The 21816-nt window shown below is 42.1% G+C and overlaps 1 protein-coding gene across 5 annotated transcripts in view; it reads right to left on the reverse strand.

Annotated features, from left to right (window-relative positions):
- The window catches only part of ARHGEF4 (Rho guanine nucleotide exchange factor 4), a 229001-nt gene that overhangs the window by 57380 nt on the left and 149805 nt on the right, over positions 1–21816 (reverse strand). For all 5 annotated transcript variants that reach the window (XM_044291399.1, XM_044291396.1, XM_044291398.1 and 2 more), the window contains one exon: positions 5418–5548. In XM_044291399.1, coding sequence (XP_044147334.1) covers positions 5418–5548 — 131 coding nt within the window. The remainder of the gene's footprint in view (positions 1–5417; positions 5549–21816) is intronic.

The following is a 21816-nucleotide window of genomic DNA, read 5'->3' on the forward strand; positions in this document are numbered from 1 at the left end:
ACTGTCTTATGTAGGGGCTCATTTTTTTCGGTATGAGATGACGGTTTGATTGGTACTATGTTAGGGTGCATAGGACTTTTTAATTGCTTGGTATTACACTTTGTGATGTAAGGTGACAAAAAATTGCTTTTTTGACACACTTAGTTCATGTGATATTTTTATACAGCAGGTTCTTACGGACGCGGCGATACCTAATATGTATACTTTTTTATTTACTTAAGTTTTACACAATAACAGCATTTTTTAAACCAAAAAAATGATGTTTTAGTGTCTCTATATTCTGAAAGCCATAGTTTTTTTTTTGTTGAAGATTGTCTTAGGCTAATTGTCTTAGGCTAATTGTCTTGTGGGATGAGGTGAAGGTTAGATTGGTACTATTTTGAACTGAATACACCTTTTTGATTGCTTGCTGTTGCACTTTTAGTGATGCAAGGTGACAAAAAATGTTTTTTAGCACAGTTTTTATTTTAGTTTTTTGACGGTGTTCATCTGAGGGGTTAGGTCATGTGATATTTTTATAGAGCTGGTCGATATGAACGTGGAGCTACCTAATATGTCTACTTTTCTTTTTTCCCCTATTTTTTAAAATTTTCTTTTACTTTGTTTTGGGAAAAGGACACCTTTTTTACACTTTTTTTTTGTCTCACTCTGGGACTTCAACTTTTGGGGGTCTGATCCCCTTTACAATGCATCACAATACTTCTGTATTGTGATGCATTGGCTGTAAGTGTATTACAGCCTCCTTCCTGTGAGATCCAGGGGGCTGGATCTCACAGGCTCTCCCGGAAGGCAGCCACGATGCCTTAGAAAGGCATCAGGCTGACTTCCCTGCCATCGGGTTCCCCTCACAGCAGCACGGGGACCCGATGGAAGCTCCGATCCCCGCATGGACATAGCACGTGCCGCGGTCAGCACTGACCGCGGCACATTAAGGGTTAATGCGCTGGCATTGGTGATTTCACCGATGCCGGCGCATGCAGCGGGGGTCCGGCTATCAGTGACTGCCGGACCCCTGCTGCGGATCGGATAGGCAGGTCTCCTGCACCCACCCGATCACAGCGCTGTACATGTACGGCACTGGTCCTTAAGTCATGGACATCTGCGCCATACATGTACGGCGCGGGTCCTCTACGGGTTCAGTTCTGCCACAAAAGAGCTTATTATTTCCGGCAGATGCAAACCCTATCTGAAACTGACAGGAATATCTATTAGTTCTTAGTGAATACAGGGCCTCTGTATGCATTGATGACAGCAATGAAAGCAATTAAAACAGGCATGTCGTAAATAACTGGAGGGTACCCCTCAGAACTTCCTCTAGTGGATGCATGGTACTCCAGCCCAGCACTGATGACAACAGACAGCTGGGTGAATGCTTCACCAGTTTCAGTTATTGCCACACCTTGAACTCTTTGTCATGTCCCTCACACCATTCACTATTTTTGATGCATGACCTGACGCATTAGCCTACTAAAAGAGCCAACTGCCACAAGTGAATATTATATACTCGGTCTGTAGCAATGCTTAGTTGGGTAATACATGTGAAAGTAATATTCACATGAATGACAGGACCGGTGTTTCCCAGCAGAACATTGTCCAGAGCATCACATTGCCTCTACCGATTTGCCTTCTTCCCATAGTGCATCCTGGTGGCATCTGTTCCCCAGATAAGGACATGCAACTATACCTGGCCACATAATGTAAAAGAAAACATGATTCATCAGACCAAGCCACCTTCTTCCATTGCTCCATGATTCAATTCCTATGATCACATGCCTATCATACTGGTCTGCAAGTACTTTCGTCAGTGGAAAGAGATCAGCATGGATGATGCCCTGACTGGTCTGTGGCTATATAGCCCCATACACTTTGTAGATCGTAAACCCTCATGGGCAGGGCCCTCTCTCCTTCTGTACCAGTCTGTAACTCATCTTGTTCATGCTTATTGTAATTGTCTGTATTGTGTATGTGCACCCCTTATCACATGTACAGCGTCATGGAATGAATGGTGCTTTAATAATAAATGATAATACACAGCAAGCTATCCTTTATTTACCACACGCAGGTAACTGATAAAAATAAACTATTAACACTTCTATTTTTAAAAACATTCTTATTTTATGGATTTTTTTTCTACACCTGTCTAAAACTCTTGCACTGCACTGTATATAATCTTCAGAAGACCTCTGAGGAAGCTGGTGCCCACCAGCTATATGCGTGGGGCAGAAAAAATGTGCATGAGTTAACCAGGACTTTTTGCCTTGCTGGACCTATAATAAGGATTATTATATTTTAGATTTTTGGATTGTGCTGCTTTTTGATATAGTCCTTCTTTTCTACTGTATACTTTAAACCTGCAGTCAAACTCTCTTTACTGTGGCTACAAAACAAAAACTTATTTTAGATGTACTTACTGTGGAGACTTAGCAAGTGAAATGAAAACGTTTTCTTCTTTGCAAAATACCAAATATATGTAATATATAAAATAGGTATAATTTCCCTGCATGCATCATACAGTAGAGGAAGCCAATTAAATGCAGGCTAAAAAGTACCTCTAACTGATGCTTTATTTTCTTTTTGTTATCTGCCAGTATAAATATATATGCAGTTCTACAGAATATACACCTAACACATCTTCTCAACTACAACGTCAGTACTTCGGAGGTGCAGTGAATTTATGTGTCACTAGGGCGGCAATCCAATGACCTTGGAGGTAGGAGTACTGATGTACTTACATCATAATCAGGGTCACCATCTTTGTTTCTTTATCAGTCCCCTAGTTCTTAGTGCAAACCCTCAGATAAAGAGGTTAATGTCAAAAATATTTTTGTTACATCAAATGTCTAGTTATTGCTAAGATGTTATCAGCTTGCCAGCAGAATTCACAGTTGACTACTTTTTCTATTTCCATGGTTTGAAAATCTCTTCCCAACTCAATTGCTTGATGTGGCAATCCATGAGTGACTCTCAACAAACACAGCCCAATTTGATAGCTATAGACAGCTTCCACTATGAAACAAACAAAAATGCGTCCTCAAGCAAGGTCCCTAAACAGGAAAGGCTTGAGCAGCAGGTAAACTTGAGTGCATGCCATGGTCCACAGACAGGGCTGCCAACAGGCCAGTACTGCAGTCAGGGGCCCATGCCCAGCCACATGGGCAGCCTCATTAGTGTTCATTTCAGTGAATACTAATGAAGTTGTGGTGGATATGGGATGGGAGAGGGGCTTTTTCCCAGCACATAGGAGATTTATCAAGATCAGCGCTTTCTTAATATCCTCTGTGCTGCCGGAGGAAACGTCTAATTTATGATGATATGCCTTGCCATATATTAAGCACGTCCTGCAGCAGTCTGTGCATCTAAACAGAAATCTAAGCTCTACCGACATCCTGTCATAAGAAGTTGATTGTACTCTGACGATTCCTAATACTATATTATATATGCATAGATACTATATTTGTATTTTCGTGGCATATACTTTTGTATACGAGCTTTGAGGTCTCTTCTTAATGCTTTCCAATGTACTAATGTAACGTATATGACGTGTACACATGATATTGCTTTACATATGTTTATTATTGAAAAATTAATAATAAATAAACAATTGAAAAAAAAAAAGGGCAGAAATCAGGCGCTGGGAAATTCCCCCCTTAGACATTTACTAAAGAAAATATTTTACAGATCTTTGTTGGAATTTGAACCCCAGACCTTCTGTATGGCAGGGAAAAGAGTTACCATTACACTTTAAACCTGCCCTATTGGGGCAGCTGGATTTTCTGTGTTTAAAGGGAACCTGTCACCACAAAATGCAGTGCAATCTGTAGGCATCATGTTATAGAGCAGGAGAAGCTGAACAGAGAGATATATAGTTTTTCGGGGGGGGGGGGGGGGGGGGACTATAGATTTATATTTCTGGTTTTTCCACCTCTTGTAAAAAAAAAAAAAAATTAAATAAATAGTAACAATGTAGCTGCTTTACCACAGAAATCCTTGTCCTTACAACAGACCAGCCCTATAGACTAGCGGTAAGTCTATTGCTTCCTATAAAGAAAGTCTGGCTCTATCCAGTAATATTCTTAGTAAAAAGTATTAGTACACTGCTGTATACTATATACAGTATCTGTACAAACTGCATGTATTATACCGTATACCTCACATATCAGTACACTGCTGTGTATACTATATACAGTATCTGTACAAACTGCATGTATTATACCGTATACCTCACATATCAGTACACTGCTGTGTATACTATATACAGTATCTGTACAAACTGCATGTATTATACCGTATACCTCACATATCAGTACACTGCTGTGTATACTATATACAGTATCTGTACAAACTGCATGTATTATACCGTATACCTCACATATCAGTACACTGCTGTATATACTATATATCTGTACAAGCTGCATGTATTATACCTTATACCTCACATATCAGTACTCTATTGTTTATAAAATATATATGTCTGTGCATACTCCATCTATTATACCTTGTACCTCATGTATCAGTACACTGGTGGGTATACTACATATCTGTGTCCACTGCATCTAGTACACTGTATAATAGATGCAGTATGTGTGTAAATATATATATATATATATATATATATATATAGAGCAGTGTACTGATGTGACATGTACAAGGTATAATAGATGCAGTATGTGCAGATATATGTGGTCAGTTAGATATTTTGGTTATTGTATGAGGTACATGAGGTAATAGTGTCTGTAACTGTCTGCAGTACTATATATAGGGAATGCGGTACAAATGAAGAGAAAGGAGGAGCTCCTCTTATCACTCCATTCTAGGAGAGCACATCTTGCAGTTCTTTTCTATTTTGTTGGAAGTTGAAAGACCTGTGATGATGCTCTGTGTAGTTCCTTTACTAGATGTACAGGACTTGTGATGATGATGTCATCACAGGTCCTGGCAGGTGCTGTTATCTTACCTAGAAAGTACACCATGCTCTGTGCAGTTCCTTTACTAGATATACAGGACATGTGATGCTGAAGATGATGTCCTGGCAAATGTTCCTATCTAACCTGGGAACTACACCATTCTTTGTGCAGTTCCTTTACTAGATGTACAGGACTTGTGACATCATCACAGGTCCTTCAGCTTTCTCCAGTGATGATAGGGATACTATGCTGGAGCTAGACAGTAATGAGTGTCATTAGGGGGCGGGGCCTTTGGTTCACTGCTGTGCCCCTTTTCCCCATGGGTTCCATAGCAGTTGTGTGGTCTGCCACTATTGGAGGTACCCCACTGCATGGAGTTAGCCTCAAGATATGCTCATGGGACAATCCAGAAGTCTTACTTAGGGGCAACTTTTGTAATTCAGGAGCACAGTCTAATGGAAACAGGTTATTGTTATATTGAAACAATGCAATATAGTAGTAGGTATGAATTACCTCATTTATTGCTAGCTGTTCTCCTCCTCCACCATAACGATGACTGGATACATGCAGGTCATCATACAAGTCTTCATCGCTCCCCATGTCATCAGTGAGAGACGGTCTGTCAAGCGAGCCATCCGTAATTACTGTAAAGAAGGGGGTATATTCATATAGTGTAAACTGGAACTGAAACCACACTTCACAATTAGCAGTAAGTAGGGTAATAAATGTGACTATGTTATGTAGCCGCAGAGCATATTTTCCTGTTGTTTTTTCAAGAAGAATGTGCCTGTTCCTCTTGAAAAAGCCACATATGAGATCTATGTTGATGGCTTGTCTGTCTCCAGGCTACAGAGTAACACACCTTTTTTTTTTGCACCCCTTCTATGCTTTACCATGTTACTTGTTTAGGTCACTTGGACCAATTTGACTTATTTGACTTACTATAATACTCAGCGAAGGGCCACTGGAGTGTGGCAATTGTACATCCTTGCTGAAGAGAACTCAAAATGCTTTTTTAGTGACAAACTAAAAAGGTGGAGTGCAGTTGCTGTCGTTGGGTTTTGGGGTGCGAGGCAGGGTTCCCTTGGAGCAACTGGTGACAGGGCAATGATGTGGCAGTGCAGGATGATGATGCAAGGCAATGATGAACCCAGTTTTGGGGTAACAAGTCCACTGTACTTTAGAGGCAATTTGGACAGATAACACAGTTACTTACATAAATAAATTCAGTCTTTTCAGACTACATGCACCATTTTCCCAAGGCCATATATAGGGATATAGGCCATACAATAAGGACCTCTCTGAGTCTCCATACAGTTAATCCAAGCAAACTTCTCAATCAGCCAAATAGTGCAGAGTATAGTCTTTTAACAGATAGCCAGTTCCATTTCAGTAGTATGGCAGGGTGCTTGAAGCTTCTCCCCAACCAAATGCAGTAAAGTCCACTGCTTTAATAAGTGCTTTACCTTGCACTGACATTTTGTCCATACACTATTCCTTATAATTCCCTCAACCTTCTGCAAAGTTTAATACTTCTTTTTTTTAAAGGCTAGCACAGGTTTCCACTCACTTCTCCCTCAGACACCAGCTAGCTACTTTAGCTGCTCACACGTCGACTGCTAGACGTACACTCTCTGCTATACCTGCTAGCTCAGAGGGATAAGGCCAACCCACACCTAACAACTGAGTCTAGGGCAATAACATTAACTATTTCTCCCATATACAGCCTGTGGGACAAAACATATACAGTAAAGTTGCACAACCCAATTTCAGCAGTGAACCACTGGGTCACTGCAGTGGCATTAGGCAAAAAAGGTGGACCACACATGAAAGGGACAGAGTAAAGCAAAGTTGGCATGGGGTCTTTAAAAAGGTGGTGTGGTGATGGCCAACAAAATTGCAGCACTTCTCCTGGATGCCAATGATAAACTGTTGGTGAGTACGGTTTTGGGCCCCCATTCATCATGCTAAAGGAAATTATAAGGTTATTACAATCAACAAAAATACCATATTATCTGTAACTATATCATGATTATAATTCAGCAACAAGAAAGATCGCTCAATTAGTAAATGAGCAGATAATATAATCTACTATCCTTACAGCATTTCATGAGAGCAGTAAACACGTAAAGAGCGGCAGATACAAGCAGCCTTTAGAAAATGTGACAGACAGAGCGCACAATAGCAGATTATACACGATTGTCTTAACAGAGTTGTATCGGGGGAGACTGTAACCATGGTGACCGTCAATTGCTTTAATCCTCCAGCGTTCCATGTCTAAGGCAAGTGACCATTATGAGTGGGACTGGCCGGATACATGTGCATCTGGATGGATTTTCCTTCCATCATGGGTCTCCATCTTTCCTTCTCCCTCTTGCTAGAACAATGCGCAGGGATTACGTCGAAGTGGTTAGCAGGTGTCTGATACAACGATTTTCCTGAGCGTTAGGTTCTTTGAATCATTACATTTACAAAATGGTGATTAAAGTGCGGGAACATAGTGAGGCTCTGCTGGAAGCCTCCTCTGAGGAGAATGGATTCTGAGAGAGTCCAATTTGTTCCAAATAAAGGCCTCCCCTGTGGTCAAACATCCTCCTTTCTGAACTCATTTCCTAAGCTGTAGGTAGAACGTGCATTACAGACTGTAGATATGTTTTTTCAGTGAAAACCAATGAAAAAACATCACAAAAAACGGCACTAATGGATGGCGAATTTTTGCATTGCCTCTCTGCTCCTGGCACCCCATGATTAGCTGTTTGAAGAAGCTATGGCGCTCCTGTGAACACTGTGGCCTCCTCACAGCTCACATTGTATAGCGGCTGTGCTTGGTATTGCAGTCCATGCCCATTCACTCGAATGGGTCTGAGCTGCACATAGGTTACGTGAGCGATGAACATGATGTCATTGGCCTAGGGAGAACCAATCAGTGGAGGTGCTGGGTCCCCACCGATTTGATATTGACGACCTAAAACGCTGCAGCAAATCCACAGAGTCTCTGCCCCGTGTGAGAGCGTGGACTGATTTCTATATCTAAATGACAGGAAATAAAATACATGTGCTACAGTCTACTGGTGCTAGTTTAATAGGCAAAATTGAGGACTCCCTTAAAAAGGGACATTTTTATGCCTTTATTATTCCTGCTAGAAGTTTCTGAAAAAAAGGTAAAACTGGATGTTACCAGTTAGGTGGGTCTCTGTTCAATCAGGGCTGCTGGGACACGCCCACCACTAGTAAGACCCAGTTGTACCTTTATTCACAAACTTCTAGCAGGAATAACAGAGGAATATAAAGTTATAAGACAAGATGCTCCAAATTATTACACGGGAATGCAAATTGTTACTAAGGCCTCATGCACACAACCGTATTCATTTTGCAGTCCGTCGTCAACATTGTTTGTAGACCCATTGACCTTAATGGGTCCGTGGTCCGCAATTTGCAGACATATTCTATCTTTTTGTGGAACAGATATACTGATGTGGAAAGCACACGGATGATCCGTGTGCTTTCCGCATCCATATTTCCGTTCCACAAAGAAGTAGAAAGTGTCCCATTGAAGTCACAGGGGAAGATTTATCAAAACTGGTGTAAAGGAAAACGGGTTTAGTTGCCCCTAGCAACCAATCAGATTGACACTTTTATTTTCCAAAGAAGCTCTGAAAATGAAAGGTGGAATCTGATTGGTTGCTATGGGCAACTAAGCCCGTTTTCCTTTACACCAGTTTTGATAAATCTTCTCCAAAGAGTCTACAAAAAATGTGGATGCAACATCGAATGTATCCATATTTTGCGGATCCGCAATTTGCGGACCGGTAATGTGCATGAGAACTAAAATGGACATGATAAACAGCCATTAGACAGGCCAATGTCCATGCCTCAGCTACCACCCTTGATGCTGTAACCACCAGACCTTATAAAATAACTCTACTTGAATAGATAAGCAGCTGTCGGCCATTTCAGGGGCAGCAGATGCAGTAAAGTAGACATATACAAGGAGATTTGTCATAACTGGCTTAGTTTCCCATAGCAACCAATCAGATTCCACCTTTCATTTTTCAGAGCTACTTTGGAAAATGAAAGGTGGAATCCGATTGGTTGCTATGGACAACTAAGCCAGTTTTCCTTTACCCTAGTTTTATTAAATCTGCTTTATATAGTCCAGCTTGTGTGGTAGATGTTTCTAACCACAAATGTCCCCTATCATTTTACTGATTTCTGCAATCCTCATCTCATCCTGCATAATATGCATTCTGTAAATTAGCAGCACACCATAATAAGATTAATAAAGATTATAGCTTACAATATAAATAAGCATAACAGTATAGACCAAGCAAGCGGCCTCCACCAAAATCAGGCCTTACAGGACATGGCATTGTCACTGCCGCTCCGCACCACCGTCTGGCGGGAAGCACTGCTCTGGGATATCTGGAATATGCTCATTATTCTTTTGGACCAGAAAGCAGTGCTGATGTCTTCCGGCTGTAGTAAATGTCTCTCACTGTAATGACGGTGTGAGAATTTGGCTCAAGTGTATGTAAACAGGCTCTTGAAGAAAAGTTCATACCAAGGCCACCAAATGAGACTTCCAGCCTATAGTGATGGAGGGATCACTGCGCTCATTATCAAGTCTGTGTGGAAAGAACAATACACAAGTGTCCTCCATGCCATCCGGGGAATGTGGGAGCCCCTATTAGCATCCATTATAAACACACAGTGTACAATGCGTGCTCCAGGACTAGCAGATTTCCTCACCCAAAGCTGCATATCTTCTAGGATTTAATGATTCCGCCTCAGACAGACATCTACACAGCCTAGATACTCTGATTAGGAGCCTTCAATCCGCACTGGCGTCTACCACCGCTGACCCAATAATGTCAAAACATGACAAGCTACAAGGAATCTCACATTAATACCTGGCAGACAAACTGGCATCATGAATAATACTCCCAGGCTACAACTTTCCTCTCTGAAATGACATTAGGAATACTTCTCTTTCAGCGTGAAGACAGAGTTTTTCGATGCCCAAGTTATAGTTATATTATAAGGGTGCTGGTTATAATGTAAGTGTGTAAAGAATCAAATCTCGCTAAATTACATGAGCATCGCATGTGATTCGCCTGTTATATATAATCCCCTGTTTCTAAGGGCTCATGCACACGACCTTATGTATTTTGCGGACCGCAAAAAACACGGATGCATTCCGTATTTTGCGGAACGGAACAGCTGTCCCTTCATAGAACAGTACTATCCTTGTCCGTAATGCGGATATGTTCTATTTTTTTGCAGAACGGAAATGGACCTTGACACTGAGGCATCTGGGAAGGGGGCTGGGCCACTTATATATGCGCAGGAGGACTAGGATTGGTCAGCGAGGTCACATGACCTAACCCATAAAGCCCAGGAAGTGACGCGCGCTGGCTGGAGATCCTGTCTCTTACCTTCCGATCCTGTAAATTCCGATCGGCTCACGCGAGATGACGCGTATATGCGTCGCTGAGCCTGGGAGAGCCGCCTCCGGACCGCGATCCTGCGTTAGGCGGTCCGGAGGCGGTTAAGTAAGTGCTGCAGGAAACAAGCAGCAAGCATGCTGTGGCCAGGGCTGAGAGGAAACTGTGCAGCGGATCCCAGAACAACAGCACCCACACAGACAGAGCCCAGGACTGCAGCGGGGAATGGGAAGCGCCGGCTGCAGATCACTGCTGAACACGGCGCTTGGGACCGCGGCGGTAAGCAGGGGAACCGTGGTGCACAGCAGCCGCTGTTACATCAATATACTGATCTTCTGTTTGCATGTTTAATTACCTTCCAGATAAACACTTCTTTGTGGAGCCATCCACTGAGGTTATTTGCTCTCCCATTAAAGGGGTTGTCTGGGTTCAGAGCTGAACATGGACATACCCATATTTTCACCCAGGCAGCCCCCTAACAAGAGCATTGGAGCATTTCATGCTGCAATGCTCTCTTTTGCCCTGTGCTGAATCGCACAGGGCAAAGGCATTTTCAGGAGATCCGTTGACATACCAGGCTCTCCTTAGGGCTGCCAGGCAGAGGCTTCCGCCCACCAGTGAGCCCAGTGACATGACCGGCACTGATGGGGGGCTTTAGCGCTGCCTAATTGTAAAAAAAAAAAAAAAAAAAGCCCCTGCCCTGCGCAATCCAGCGCAGGGCAAGGGAGCGCATCGGAGCATGACATGCTCCGATGCTAACATCAGAGGGGCTGCCTGGGTGAAAATATGGGTATGTCCGGGTTCAGATCTGAACCAGGACAACCCCTTTAACAACTGTAATCTCTGCTACAAAAGGAAATATCATCTATTTCATTTTCAGTTGCATAGTACTGATGAAATAAAAAAATGCCCAAAATTCTAAAAAAATATATTTTCTGTAATTATTAAGTTTAAAAAATACCCCTTGATAAGGTACAGTGTGGGTTATCCTTTAATTATATATGTATAGTTTCAGGTATAATACTTTGCTTTTCATATGTTGGGCCTCAAGTACACAGCAAATCTGTATGTACTGAACCTATAGGGCAACGTATGGAGTCCCTGCTGTTCCATATTGTGCATTCTCTTTTATTAGGCATGCTCTGTACACCTCTATGGTGCCTCCATAGGACAATGTATTCAACCCAAGAAGCTATACTTGGAACATGGTACGCTTTTTTTCCTTAAAGGAGTTGTCTGGTTTTCTATATTGATGACCTATCCTCAGGACAGGTTGAAATGTAACAACGAATGATAGTTTTAGTCGACCGATGACAGACCTTTATCGTTTGAAAAAGATCTTTCATCAGTCGTCTGAAAGATCTTTCCTTCAAAGATTGAACAAAAGATGGTTCTTTCAAAGAATGTTTCAAGAAAGATCATTTGTCCATCGCCCGTTATTACTAAACATGTATGATCTGAGCAACTATAACAGCCAATATGGAATAAAATGTATATGGCCGTGGCAAAATGAACGTTCACCAGATGATTGTTTGCTCAACTGCAGTTCAACCATCAACCAACTTCTATCTAAAGGCCACCAGACACAGTTGTGTAGTGTCAGCCGCACCTGCCAAAACAGCAGGTTATTCCAACAGTCTAATGTGTGTGGGTATCTCCTAACAGATGATGTCGGGGAGAAAGAAGGATCGAGCAAAGTTAATATTGTTACCCCATTCCTTTTGTTCTCCCAGTTGATAAGCTGCAGCCAGAAGTGTCTGTCAGCTGCTTTCTCTGCTCTCACCATTGGATATACATACATGTTCAGCCGAGGTGAACGTGTACATGTATGGGGTAGCCAGGAGGAAGTTAGGAGAGACAGCTGTCGGTTACCTAATGATTGTTTGGCCACCTTTAGTCCTTTGGTCTGTGAGTACAATAATAACAGCAGATGCAACCACAAGTGGACATATGTTTGGTCTGGTTATCTGGAGTACAGGTAGTGACATCATGGTCCTGAGCTTTACCTGTTAGACATTGCATATGCATAAACATTTTTGCGTTGTTAAAAGACCACTTTACAAATAAATGTACCAAGAGCAGAAGACAGTGAGAAGCTTCATTCTGTGGTATTATTTTTTTCAGACCTCCACACTCACCATTGCATGTGCATTCAAGTGTATGAAAGGATCCTTGGAAAAAGTTAAATGTGTAATACGTACCCTGCCCTTTCCATAGACATCTTGGACAGCAGAGCTCCATGATAAAAGGGGGCTAATTATTTCACCGCCGTCTTCTTCATCAGTCTGTTTGCTCAGCTAAATCCATTTGCGGAAACAACTCCATTCACAAATCAAACGGTTCTGCTTACTCACAGCAAATAAACGTCTTACTTTGTCAGCTGGATTTATATCTTGGAGGACAGGTCTGTCACATATGTTCTCCACACTGCAGATCAAGGCACAACAATGGTGCTGTTCACTTGACTGCTAGGAAGGGCACAAAAGCTGGTTTTGTGTTCTTTTTACTCACACTTTTGCCTACAGTTTGCACCAAGTTTATGTGAGTCAAGAGAAATATGTGTGTGTGTGTGTGTGTCATGAGCTTTGTTGAAAAAGCTGAACTACTCGAGAAATGTTGTGGGAGTAAGACATCTGCATAAGCGTCATGCCTCCATAAGATAGGGCAGGCATAAATACATTTACACACATATTCTACAAGACCTCACCATGAACTTTTCTGGTGCTTGCTGGTGCTTGAACAATTCATTATTACTTACAGTATAGTGCAGAAATTTAGAGAATACCTTTGATCTGGAAGTACCATAAAACTTCTGACATGTCAGATCCAGGTCATGAGACTCCAACACCTAGAAAGCGTGGATTCAAGTACTCTGCTGGGCCTTATGCCCCTTCAGCCCCCATTGGCATTTGTTGGCTCCATGGAGAACTGTGTAAGAGCTCTATCCTTGCTATTTTCTTAAAGGATGTACATTACCTTCCAAGGAGAACAGACAAATGATGATGAGAGTCAAGGGCTCATAGTACTAAACCAGACTTATTGGCAATGCTCCGTTGGCAAATAATATGCAAAGAGGGATCTTCCAGGGAAAGAGAACTATCTCGCTAGTGCTATTTTCCCTTATCCTGTCGCAAGGTTTGTTAAAAAAGTCAGACTTTGAATCATAGAGAACCATTTCCAAAAGGTCGTGCTAGTGAGATGGTTTTCTTTCCCTGGGAGATACCTCATTTTATATATTTTTTCCCATGGGAGTATTGCCACAAAGTCTCCATACACAGCTACTTTCTTTAAGGAGAACCACTACCCTACCTAAGCTACATTCAAGGCATCACACTCAGCCAGCCAGAATCCTACTCCTTACTGAAGAGGAGCAAGTGGCCAAAATAGCTGTCTATGAATGGATATTTGACTCGGCTATTTTTCCTAGTCATGTCCCAAGGATTGTTAAAAAGTTAGTTCTCTTTGCCTGGGAGATACCTCTTTGCAGTACTAAGCCACTCACTTTTGTCCCTTTGGTCTAGCTGTAGATAGTGGTCTTAGGACTGGACCACACAAACACGTCTGAAGCTTATTTAAAGACAGTGACCCTTTAATATGAAATATTAGGTGATTGCATAAAAAACGTCAGCTGTAATGAATAGGAGTCAAATGACAGAGATCAGAGAGTGGAGATGCATACAGAATCATGCTATACTGCTTTATGGTGGCCATACACATTAATGTTGGCCAAACCTGCTAATTTCGGCAGAACCAGACAACTCTCCTCTAATGGCAGATATCAGTATAGAGAAGAATCAGGCAGTTGAATTTCAACATGTTAAATACTTTTGATAAGCCTCTGCCAGAGGTGTCTGGCAGCGGCTTACTCCCCTGTCTCTATTGAGAACACATGCACTCTCACAATGTTTGTGTATGTGGGGTGGCTGAAAGGAATAGCTATCCAATGTATGCCTAGCCATACATAGGCCTTTAGCAGTACAATATAACTGCCATTAAAGGGGTTTTCCGAGATTTTAAAACTGATGCAATACCAAGCACAGCTGCTGTACAATGTATCCTACGGATAGGTCATCAGTATTAAAATCTTGGAAAAACCATTTAAAATCACACATTATCTTATGATGATGAGATGACTCTGCTTCTCTGTCCCAGTCTATACAGCTCTAGAGGCGAGTGTAAGAAATGAAATATTTAACTTTTTATGTTGATAACAACAAAAGGTATAAACAGGTCCCAGCAATTTATAAACAATGGGGTCATCTATTAAGAACGGCATTCCTTGCTGTATTACATTTAGACCATTTTCTACTCCTAAACCTGACACCCGTCTCCTTCCCCATCTACACCACGGCCACTTATTTAGACCTGGCTCGAACGCAGATTGTTGTGCCGCAATCTGCACCTAGAATACGCTTAATATAGGCGTATTTCAGGTTAATAAATGACGCCCAGTATGTTTAAAATAATGTTATATAATGTTTATAATAAAAAACTTCAATTAAATAATATATTTTCTGATGGTAGGTTCCCTTGTCATCGAGTTCCTAATAATTTCTGTATAGCACAGCACTGGGTGTTTGTAATCATTCACAAATAGAAAATCTGTATGAATGGTGGAGTCCAACCTGCTTATGAAAATACTGTCACATTCTCAATAGTGTCACTGAACAGTATAGTGACATGTGTCACAGTAACTATGTGGACACCTCTACTGTGACTATAATAGGTCAGAGAAGTGGTACCTGCTACATTGCGTTTGACCTTTGCACCTTACCACAAATAGTTGGTAACAGAGCCAAGCCGACCATGGTATTATGGTTCCAGTCTAATCGTGGAGTGTATCACTTTCTACGCTCAGCCATTCAGTATGATAGCAGCCCTTGTCTTTCATAGGTGAAGCGGGAAATGTTGTCATTGCAGAGATGTTGTAACATTATCTCAACCACTCAAGCTCAATGGTCTGATGAGTCACTAGACTCTAGAGATTAGATAAGACTGGACCAGAGTGGATTGAGGTTTCTTCCCACGTTTTCGATTCCCTCCAGTACTAACGCCTGCTGCACCAGTCAACCCAGGAAGTGCTACATATCTAGTTTCACGGACAATGTGCACAGGCCGCCAGTGATCTTTAATTCTGGACTGTTAGGACCCATGCACTATTGGATATGTCAGCCTTTGTGTTCATTGTTTCTTATCTGTTTTCTCTGACACAATAGAAAACGGATCCGTCCTCCATTGACTTTCAATGGAGTTCATGACGGATCCATCTTGGCTATGTTACAGATAATACAACCGGATCCGTTCATAACGGATGCAGATGGTTGTATTATCAGTAAAGGAAGCGTTTTAGCTGAACCCTGCCGGATCCAGCAAAAACGCTAGTGTGAAAGTAGCTTAAATCAATGAAATTCGGTTGCAAAGGTAGGCATATCCTTTAATATATTTTGATCATTATCAGTTTATTTGTATAAAAGCTACCTAAAATAATTAATTCTCTGCAATTGAATAAAAGTTATGTATACTAAACCTCCAGTTTTGGTTATGATTTTCACAAACAAATGACAAGACATGAGAGGGCCTGAATGCAAGGACTGTATTATTCCAAGGAGCATGAGCAAAGGAAAGGTAATGGACTGTGACACTGTAAAGCACGGCTGTAATGTTAAATCTACATTAGGATGTCTTCTTTCTGGGAATAGTGCAAATAAGGACAACTTTCCTGGCTGCTCTTGTGTGTTTCTTGTTACTTATATAGCCCCAACATATTCTGCAGCGCTGTACACAGATTGTCACCATTCACATCAGTCCCCGCCCTCAACAGAGCTCAAAATCAAATTCCCCATCACCGACACACACACTCAAATTATCCTGTCAGTATCAGTATCATGGAGTGTGAGAGAAAGGCCTCCTGCACACGAACGTGTGCACCCCGTGGTTGCACTGCGCAATTTACGAACAACGTCCGTGGGGCAGCCACAGTGGATCGCGGACCCATTCACTTTAATGGGTCTGTGATCCGGCCGTTCCGCAAAAAGATAGGACATGTTCTATCTTTTTGCGGAACGGAAGTACGGGACGAAACCCCACGGAAGCACTCTGTAGTGCTTCCGTAGGGTTCCGTTCCGTGCTTCCGTTCTGCACCATTCCGCATCTCTGGATCTGCGGATTCATTGAAGTGAATGGGTCCGCATACGTGATGCGGAATGCACACGGAACGGTGCCCGTGTATTGCGGATCCACAAATGCGGTCCGCAATACGGCAATGGGAAGCACACGTTCAGGAGGCCAAAACCGGAGTAACTCTAGGGAAACCACGTAAACATGTGAATGTACAGACTCCATGCATGTTGTACTTTCAAACTGCAGACTCCAGAGTTTCAAGGGAAGAGTGGTACCCACTGAGCCACCATGCTACCTGCTCGTATTTTTCTTTTCAATACAACACATATTCTTCTAAATCTGTAATGGATAGATAGACCATCAGATGAGGTCCAACTCCCAACACGTCAGAAAATTATGTGAACTGGGTATCTTAAAACATAACTTTTACTATGTATTTTTTAAAATAGGTATAGAATACACCACATTGTTGTAAGACAAAACGCAATTAGATAAAAACGCCACTTACTTATTCCACAGGATAACTGGAAAAGAAAAAAGGGTGGATCTTACCACATCCAGTTGAGATATCTACGCCTGGTGGCGTGATGGTCCTTTTGTAGAGTAGCAGAAGGACACTTGTGACCGACACTCTTGTAGTAAAGGCAATTGTTTGTTCTCCTGTTGTACCCTAAAACAAGGCCCTACCTATGTCGAGGGTAAGGGGCTAAACAGGTATCCTGCCTAACAAACACAGAGCACCCGCCCGGAGAGGGGCGACCCCATACGGAACCTTTCCCTGTATTGGGGCCTAATCCCTACTAGTACCCTATTTATAAAGCCCTACATGCCATGTTTCGTCCCGAATTACCGGAACTCATCAGGGGACTTCAATGAACTTTAAGGGAATATAGAATCGACTGAAGGTATTCACTGTATGGACTATCAGTGGCAAACGTCCATGCTAGGTGTAGGGAAGTGTCCCCTGTACACCTGTGTCTCGCCGCAATTTGTGGTGGTTTGGGAGGGTGCTCTGTGTTTGTTAGGCAGGATACCTGTTTAGCCACTTACCCTCGACATAGGTAAGGCCTTGTTTTAGGGTACAACTGGAGAACAAACAATTGCCTTTACTACAAGAGTGTCGGTCACAAGTGTCCTTCTGCCACTCTACAAAAGGACCATCACGCCACCAGGTATAGATCTCTCTACTGGATGTGGTAAGATCCACCCTTTTTTCTTTTCCATTTATCCTGTGGAATTAGTAAGTGGCGCTTTTATCTAATTGCGTTTTGTCTCACAACAATGTGGTGTATTTTATACCTTTAAAAAAAAAAATACATAGTAAAAGTTATGTTTTAAGATACCCAGTTCACATAATTTTCTGACAATTTGTTTGGGTTGTGACATTATACCTCTGCACGCTCAACCTAGTGCGGAAGGTATAACAAATAATTTGACCAACTCCCAACACTCCTCGATCTGCTGACTGAAGGGACCATGGCGCCCCACTTAGGTCTAGTTTACACTTCAGTAAATTGATCAGTGATTTCCTAGGGTCATAGGCAAGGCCATAGGTGTCTAGTGGAAATCTGTCCCTGTATAAGCAATCATATACAATACACTCACCAATTCACACTTTTATAGAGGCCGATTTACTAACACCCGCATCTCGTACGCCAGTCTTACTACAACATCCGCTGGTGTAAGATGAAGCAAAATGAATAAGTGTTGTGTGCCTCTTAATAATTTGCCTCTCAGGAAGTCCTTGTGCCAGAAATTCATACTTACCTGTTCTCCGGTTCTCTGATCCTGATTGCTGCATCCCATTCCTCCATCTTTCAGTACCTGACTTATTTGGGGACATGTCTGGCTGAAGTGCCGGAGGTGACCATGTCCATACAAGCCACTGACCTGTAGATGGAGTAATGAGATCCAATGTGCAGCTCCACGCTACACATTGGATCTCATTCTTCCATCTACAGGTCAGTGGCTTGTTTTGTTTTGTCAGTGTATGGACATGGTCACCTCCGGCACTTCAGCCAGACATGTCCCCAAGCCACACGTCACCGCTGAAGCCAGTGACTGGCTGCAGAGGCACAGCTGACCATGTCTATGTCCTGGCTGGAGGAAAAAAAGTCAGGTACTGAAAGATGGAGGCATACAGCAGGCGATGCAGACCAGGGGATTATAGGAAATAGTTAAATTATTCCTGAGAACCCCTTTAAAGTAAAAACAAATAGCATAAATAGGAATTACAACATTAAACTATTACTTATCAACGACAACAACAAAGAAAGCCTCGTAAACATCTACTATATGGGCGTGTCCACTCACTAGAGCCAAACCTACAAAAAACGCTCCACAAACGAGCACAAAAACACCATGCCCAAAAAAGTATATAAATATATCATCAATTTATTAAATAAATAATCAAGTACATAATAAAAAGACATAAAAATGGGACAAAACATCAGAAAAAATACTATAGCTGTATTGAGTCACAAACCACTGGTTTCAATGCACCCGAAAAAGATGTAAAACATGTCAAATCAAGGGAAAAACAAGCGGGAGGGAAGAAGGTAAAATATAGTTACACTCCTCATTAATAGGAGCTCACCAAAATAGTGAAATATCCAAAGGAGGGGGACGTCCACTAACCCTCCAAATATAAAATATAGAGAAGCTACCTCAATCACATATTAACAAAATCCACAAGAACCCACCTGTAGACATGATTGGGGGAAAAGAGACCAAAGTGGCCAGAAAACACCTCGATGCGCGTTTCGCTTCCTCTGCTTCATCAGGAGGCTATTACTTATCCACTTTTCTCTCAATGTTATATCTGGCTGCATTCCGTAACCTCTTGTGTCTGGTACACGTGATGTCATCCAAAAAATATTTCCTCCATACATTTGCTTTCTATTTTGCAGTCTGCATCATTTTCACATAACAGTCTCCAGAAAATACATCTTTATATTTCAACAAATTTCTTTTCGAGGCATGCGGAACATGACAATTTTGCCACAACCAGGATGTCAGAGCATTACTGAAACTTGGGCCAGTGTCAGAACCATGTCATTGGCCCTTAGGGTTAGAACAGGGGTCAGCAGCCTTCGGCACTCCAGCTGTTGTGAAGCTATGATGCTCAGCAAGCTCCATTGATTTCTATGGGAGTTCTAAGAAGAGCAATTATGCATGTTGGGAGTTGCAGTTTCACAACAGCTGGAGGTTGCCTACGCCTGGGTTAGAAGTATATCACTGCCACTTTGCTTTTGGGTTATGATGTATAAGAGGTACAATATACATAGAAAAGATTGATTCAGCACCAGTGTAAAATCCAAATGTATCTTTATTGCATACTTGCAGCAATACACAAATAGGGGAGACGGCACCCCAAAAGAGCGTTGACTGTTGTTCCCTCAATCCTGAGGATAGGTCATATTAAATTCCTGGAAAACCCCTTTATTGTCTATAGTAAAGTATGAAACAGTCTACATATACAGCACTTTAGTATCTGGTGTTTTTGTAGCATTCTTGGGGTTTCTGGTGTTTTTTTAATTTTTTTATTTTATTTTCTGGGGCATTTGCATAACCTTCTCTATAAAGCTTGAAAAACACTAGGAAAAAAAAAACATGTTCCAAATGTAACAAAATAAAAGCACCAGTTAAGACACTATAAATAAATAGAGATTGTCCCATGAAAAAATATTCTATAGTCTATATTTTTTCAAACCAGCGCCTAGATATGCATGCAATTAAGCATTTAGAATAGCCACTGAGTTAATGAATAAAATATATCTGTATAGCGCCACCTATTGTTTGTTCTTTTCCTTATTTCTCTTCCATCTCAGTAACATCGCCAAAATGGATGCACATGCTCAGTTCCAGCCTTTAATTGCCATCAGTTAGATCTACGGTTAGAATCTGTGACAGCTGCATGAGGATATCTGCAGCAGAAAAGACCCCCCCCCCCCCCGAGCTATAATAAGGAGAGAGCTGCAGCAGATAGGACACACCCTCTGAGCTGTGATAGGGAGAGGTGCAGCAGATAGGACATGCCCCCTGAGCTGTAATAGGGAGAGAGCTGCAGCAGATAGGACACACCCTCAGAGCTGTGATAGGGAGAGCTGCAGCAGATAGGACACACCCCCTGAGCTGTGATAGGGAGAGAGCTGCAGCAGATAGGACACACCCTCTGAGCTGTGATAGGGAGAGCTGCAGCAGATAGGACATGCCCCCTGAGCTGTGATAGGGAGAGGTGCAGCAGATAGGACACACCCTCTGAGCTGTGATAGGGAGAGCTGCAGCAGATAGGACACACCCTCTGAGCTGTGATAGGGAGAGAGCTGCAGCAGATAGGACACACCCTCTGAGCTGTGATAGGGAGAGAGCTGCAGCAGATAGGACACACCCTCTGAGCTGTGATAGGGAGAGAGCTGCAGCAGATAGGACACACCCTCTGAGCTGTGATAGGGAGAGAGCTGCAGCAGATAGGACACGCCCTCTGAGCTGTGATAGGGAGAGCTGCAGCAGATAGGACACGCCCCCTGAGCTGTGATAGGGAGAAAGCTGCAGCAGATAGGACACACCCTCTGAGCTGTGATAGGGAGAGCTGCAGCAAGTTTTTTATTTTTTTTACATTAATCAGAAGATAACCCCTTCAATATTTATGCTGTGTTTTTTTTAAGATGAAAAAATAGTATGTGTGAGTGAAAGACGCCATAGTATAATGGCAGATGCTGATTGTATAAATTACAGTATAAGATGCAACATAGCTAAAGATTTATAACTACAGGTATGAAATCAGATGTACAGACAATATTCCATAGATGATGATGATGACTTGCGTGTGCATCTTTAACATGGAGACAGATCTGCTGATGCATGATCAAATGCTAACAGTAAAACGAGGTGCCAAATCATTTCCATGACAACGTGTATTCTTCCAGATATAGCCACGTATTTTATTAAATAGAACAACCCTAAGACCCGTCTTCTCAGCAGAGCTCCCACTTCTATGAGTCACTTCCATTACCTCTTCAGTTATTCTAATTTCCATCATATAAAGTACCGTATATTCTGCTGAATTCAATGAAAACTGATGTCATCCACAAGAAAAGTTCTGGGCGGAGGGCATAGTCAGCATCCAACATAAATAAGGTTAATTTAAAGGGGTTGTCCATGATTTAACAAGTTGCTCTCAATCAACTGTATTGTGACAATAAGACATTCTGTAATTTACAATAATTATCGTTTTGGTTCTGTTTAGCCGACATCCATGTTGGTCATAGGACCCCGTCCACTCTGTAAACCCCCTACTTATGCTGAGGTCACGTCCACAGAGCTGCAGCTGTATCTTACACCCAACT

This window comes from Bufo gargarizans, chromosome 4 (genome assembly GCF_014858855.1).
Source record: "Bufo gargarizans isolate SCDJY-AF-19 chromosome 4, ASM1485885v1, whole genome shotgun sequence".
Taxonomy (NCBI): Eukaryota; Metazoa; Chordata; class Amphibia; order Anura; family Bufonidae; genus Bufo; species Bufo gargarizans.